Genomic DNA, 5,664 nt, shown 5'->3' on the forward strand with positions numbered 1-5,664 from the left:
TTATTTTGTTTGTTTTTGATTTTTTAACAACAAAATTTATTATATTTTGTAACATTAACATTTATAAAAGCAATGTAATTTCAATTACTTTCAAATAATTGTTGGCTTAGAATTGGGATTGTGAGAGTAATGTAATTTCACTCAAATACGTGTCATCCATAGAAAGCTTTATTCCATTCATCCACTAGACCTCCGGACTAGAGTCTGCACCTTCTCTAAATTCCTTTTGGTTTTTACATGCTTTTTTGTTTTGTTTGTTTTTGTTTTTATTTGCTTATTTTTTTAATACAAAATTAATTATATTTTGTAACATTAACATTTATAAAAGTAATGTAATTTCAAATTTTCAATTACTTTCAAATAATTGTTGGCTTAGAATTGGGATTGTGAAAATAATGTAATTTCAATTACAACTTAATTGTAACGTTTAATATTTATAAAAAAAAATTATAAAAATTGTGTGTCCCTAAAAAATTACTCTTAATTTAATAGGGCAACATGTATATTTCATTTCAATCAAGTTAATTACTCTGAATTTTAGGCGGGGTGGGGGATGGTACTTTGTGATTTTATCTTTTCTTCCTAACTTTCTTTGTCATTAAATCTTGTCACCCTTTTTCTTTTTTGTTTTTTGAGAATCTTGTCAACTTCATTCTATATGGCAATGACATGTTCCAAAACAATGGAGATGATGACCGTCGTATATCACTTACACGTGTAATTGGGGAGTATTAGTAAAGACTTTGTTGTACATGTTATATAACATTTTTTTTTAGATACAATGTTATATAACATTTAAGTCAAAAATTGTGCAATACATTATATTTTTCAATTAAATTTAAATATATGGTTTTACTGACCAAGGGAAAGACAAACAATATTTTCTTTTCTAAATGTAATGTAGCTACATGTTATCAATTTTTTTTATTAATCTCAATATATCTTGTGACTTTTATACTCATTACTACACTTTCAATATTTTCAATATGAACTAGTTCCTATAAAAAAAAAGAAAAAAAAGAAGAAGAGTTATAATTTACGGATTAGTTATAGGAAGTTAGGAACCCTAATCTATTGGCAAGGTTTGGGATATATGTACAAAGAAGAAGAGTTTAAATAATATGAACTAGTTATTAGGAACATACGGGTTAGTTATAGGAACCCTAATCTATGGGCAAGGCTTGGGATATGTACAAAGAAGAAGAGGATGCACAGGATAACCATTTTTTTTTTTTAATAATGATGGGAATCAGTACTGTCATTACCTTGGAGTACTGAATTCTTATAGCAATTACCCAATTCAGAAAGCCACACCAAAGTTGGTTACTAGAAATTATAAAGGCATGAAGAAATTTAAGCAAAAGGAAAGAAGAATATGTTGAATGAACTTAAGTCGACGTACTGCTTCAATTAGTGGGCTATGCCTTTTCTTTTCTTAGAAATAAATTCTGTTTACTTTGAACCAAATGCTTCCTTAGTTGATTGCGCAACTGAAAAATTCACTCCAATGTTATTTATTGAAGTTAAACGTGTATTATTCTTAGAAGAAATCGAAGAATATGTTGAATCATCCATTAGTATTATCTTCTCAAAAAAAAAAAAAAAAAAAAAAAAAAAAAAAAAAAAAGAAAACAAAAGAAAAGAGAAATACTATTAGTAAGGTCTTACCACGTAACCCTCAAGACATCTGCATGAAAGAATTTATAATGCTAAGATCAATTTAAAATAAAATTTTAAATGTAAAAGTTATATTACAATAAAAAAGTCCAAGATTTTCCATCTAAGAAATTAATCAAATACTATAAGGCATATAAGAAAATTTCCACGATGGCCTATTATATATATATATATATTTTTTTTTTTTTTAATAATAGGAATGGCCTATATTACATTCTAAATGTACAAAATGAAAAAGAAAAAATTATGAGCCAAACTTTATATATATCTAGGTTGCAAATTTTTTCCCCCATTTTGGCCATGTGTTCACATATATGAACAAGTAAATAATACGTGTTAAGCTTAAATAGAGTCCAACCGTGGAACTAATATATAATGTACATTTTAAAAGCAATCATTAATATATATATATCAAAGGAGTTTTTTTTTTTGATGGGCCGGTAATTCAAAGGAGTTAGCTCAATGGATAAAGTCTATTGTCATCGAATAACTATACCATATTAACATATAGGTTCAGTGCTTGTTGGATCTTAAGGGTTGCCAAGTGGTTGTAGTCTTCATAGATTAAGTGGTTTAGAGTGTTTAAACTTTAGATGCATTATATGCTAATTACTCACGTAGCAGTACCATTAGGGATTTTTATTTGATTGACGCCATAGTTATTAAATCCAGCCGGATATTTAATCCAATCTATGAGCCAAATTATTGCATCATTAGTTTAGCTAATGGGTCATCGGTCAATCATATAGTCAAATAATTTTTTTTTTAAATAAATAAATTTGAGAAATCATAACGTAAATATTTTTTAAAAAGGCATTTGCCTAAATTAAATTGGCCATTATAATTTAAAATTAAGGTTTCACAATAATAAAGTAGTCTTCTAATAGGATGAGAGTCTTGGAGATAGGCAGATAGACAAATAAGTGCTTTTTTTTAATATAAAAAATAGGTTCTCTCTTCTTTAAATTACTATATTATAACACATTAAACAGTGCAAAAGTCAATAAGTGGATTTATAGATGTAATTTCACAAATTTTGTAAACTTAATCAGGTGATAAAAACCCATCCGAGTTACAAGGGTTACCTAGTCAGGTCAGTTATGTTAATAACTACTCTTGGGGGGAGGGGGTAGTTAACTTCAAAAGTTGAATAATCATAACCATATATAATCATATATATTCTGGGTTTGGCTTACTTTTAGTACTTTTTAAAAATGAATCTCATTTTGTTTTAAGGAGATATTGTTACATCGCATACTAACTAAATAAAATGTCGAAATTAAAATCCGCTTCCACTTGTCCTTGTATATTTAAAACAAAAGGATATATCTAGTTTAAAAAGTACAAGAAGTAAGTTACACCCAAATACTTTTATTGGACTAAAAAAAATGAGTACTCTTGCGGCAATCTGTCCCAAAAAAAAGGGGAAAATATCTATAGTTATTTACGAAAGAAACATTATTCTAGGGTTTTTAATTTATGTTGTCCCATCCCATTTAGAGCCAAACACAAGTAATATAAGTAGATAACAAGCACCTTGTCCTCCATTTAATTAAAAAGACGTTCCCTGATTGAGAAGATATTTGTTTGCCTTTTTATTTATTTATTTATTTTATGTGGATGTATTGTTAGCCTTTTTTTTAATATGAGAAAGTATGTGCATATAGAGAAAGCACCTTAAAAAGCCGAATTCCGATTTGCCCAAAGATATGATATTATAGTGGGGAAAAAGTTGTACATATATATTCTCTATTCCCACCACAACCAATAAGCCAAAGACATGTTGAATTCTGCTACACAAAATGTTTTCAGAGGGATATCTTAGAACAAACCCAGCAAATTATAACCTCTATAGTGGCATCTTTCCACATTCTTGAAAATAGACATTTAAATTTGCATACAACACATGTCCTTTCTGTATACATAATACATATATAGACAAAAACCCTTTAATTTATGGATTTTTTTTTTTAATAAAAATTTTATAGATTCTTTTAAGTCTCTAATCCATGCTATTGAAGTCTCTTTCCTCCTAGTGCCTATAAAAACACCCCCTCATAACCACACTTCCATTGCACCAACATTAACACAAAGTACTTCACTCTCTCCCTAAGTTAGCCATTTTTTTTTTCTAATGTCGAGGCTCATAGAAACACTAAGTGTGGGGAGAGTAGTGGGAGAGGTGGTAGACATTTTCACTCCAAGTATTAGACTGAATGTAATTTACAACTCTAACAAGCAAGTTGCCAATGGCCACGAGTTCAAGCCTTCTGTCATTATTTCTAAACCACGCGTAGAGATTGGTGGAGATGACATGAGGACTGCTTATACACTTGTGAGTTTTTTTTTATTCTTGAAGATAAATATAACTTGGTCATTAATCATGTTGTATTACAATATATTTTTCAGCTATTACGTATAACTAATGCTACAAATACTGTGTGAACTTTTTTTTTCTTGAAGATTATGACGGACCCAGATGCTCCAAGTCCTAGTGATCCATCTTTAAGAGAACACCTCCACTGGTTTGCATCATCAAGCTCTAGCTCTTTTTCTTTTTGTACACATTGCATTCAAGACTTTTCGCAGAATTTTTGACTTCAGATATATCTTTGATCAGGATGGTCACAGATATTCCTGGTACAACTGATGCTTCCTTTGGTGAGTTTATATATTACTAAACACATTGCCTGTTGTCATTACTGTATACTTAAAATGTGTCAGTAAGTGATATTACTCTAAATACAATAAGTTATATAAGTAATTGTAGTGAAATCTAATACTATTAAAAAAAAAGGTTTGTGTCATCGATTGTTGAAGGGTTTTTGCTTAAACATTAATGACTTTCACTTTATTGGTTTATTGTTTAAACAGGGAAAGAAATTGTGAGCTATGAGACTCCCAAACCGGTGGTTGGCATCCATAGGTACGTGTTCATCTTGTTCAAGCAGACAGGAAGACAAACAGTGACGCCTCCAACTACAAGAGACTATTTCAACACAAGAAGATTCTCAGCAGAGAATGGTTTGGGACTGCCAGTGGCTGCAGTGTACTTCAATGCACAGAGAGAAACTGCTGCAAGAAGACGATGATTCAAGGAAAAGGAATAGACTGACCATAATCAATGGGAGAAAATAAAAGATTGTTTTTTATTTCATTTTATCAGTATGGGTGTATTATTAGGTTATCAGACTATGGTGTAAATTTGGTAGGTATTGGTGCTCCTCCCTTCTTCTTCTTTTTTCTTTTGTTTTTTTTGGTTTAAGATGTATCGTATTTGCATTCCGAAAAACATAGGTACTGTATTTGATAAAAGTTATCATTTTCATAGTTTTTATATACCCACATCTTGATTATCCAAAAAAAAAAAACCCACGTATTATTCGTAATTTTTGTATATTATTGACAGTGGCGGAACCAAAAATTTATCTTTGAAGGGGCCATATGCAATTTTTTTTTTTTTTTTTTTTGGTATATGAAATATAAAATAGTAATATACAATACTTCATAACTCATTTTTTTCCCTTTTATTTGTTGAGATAATTGTTAAAATACCTATATGTTCATTTTAAAGATAATAAATGTTTAATTATTGTAATTTGTTTATACATGTATTTATAGATTATATTTTATTTAAATGAAAATTATATTTACTTTTAGACTTTCTTAAATATGTATGTATATTATTAGGTATAGGAGGCCAAAATAATAAGGTTATTTAAAAATTATCAAATTATTTAAGATATTTTCAAAAAAATTAATTAATTTTTTCAAAAATTTTGGGGGGCCCAGGCCCCCTTGGTCATCAAGTGGCTCCGCCACTTATTATTGATTCTGATAGGAATACATGCTAACATAACAAATTTTGATTGAAAAAACTTTATTTTTATATGAATTTATTATCGATAGATATTTATTAGCACCAATTAAACTATGGTCCGTTTAGAGACACTTTCAAATCTACACTCATTTTCATATCATGTTTAA

The 5,664-nt window shown here is 29.1% G+C and overlaps 1 protein-coding gene across 1 annotated transcript; it reads left to right on the plus strand.

Annotated features, from left to right (window-relative positions):
- The first annotated feature begins 3,762 nt into the window (after positions 1–3,762).
- LOC126699229 (CEN-like protein 1) lies at positions 3,763–4,895 on the plus strand. The gene is made up of 4 exons (XM_050396937.1): positions 3,763–4,012; positions 4,141–4,202; positions 4,298–4,338; positions 4,552–4,895. The coding sequence occupies exons 1-4, from the start codon at positions 3,812–3,814 to the stop codon at positions 4,767–4,769; spliced, it is 522 nt and encodes a 173-aa protein (XP_050252894.1). The 5' UTR covers positions 3,763–3,811; the 3' UTR covers positions 4,770–4,895.
- The last annotated feature ends 769 nt before the right edge of the window (positions 4,896–5,664 follow it).

Source organism: Quercus robur, chromosome 9, assembly GCF_932294415.1.
Source record: "Quercus robur chromosome 9, dhQueRobu3.1, whole genome shotgun sequence".
Classification (NCBI taxonomy): Eukaryota; Viridiplantae; Streptophyta; class Magnoliopsida; order Fagales; family Fagaceae; genus Quercus; species Quercus robur.

Coding starts and splice junctions, on each gene's coding strand:
- LOC126699229 (XM_050396937.1), top strand. CDS start 3,812: ATGTCGAGGCTCATAGAAACACTAAGTGTGGGGAGAGTAGTGGGAGAG. Junction 4,013..4,140: donor TGAGGACTGCTTATACACTT/GTGAGTTTTTTT, acceptor TTTTTCTTGAAG/ATTATGACGGACCCAGATGC. Junction 4,339..4,551: donor TACAACTGATGCTTCCTTTG/GTGAGTTTATAT, acceptor TTGTTTAAACAG/GGAAAGAAATTGTGAGCTAT.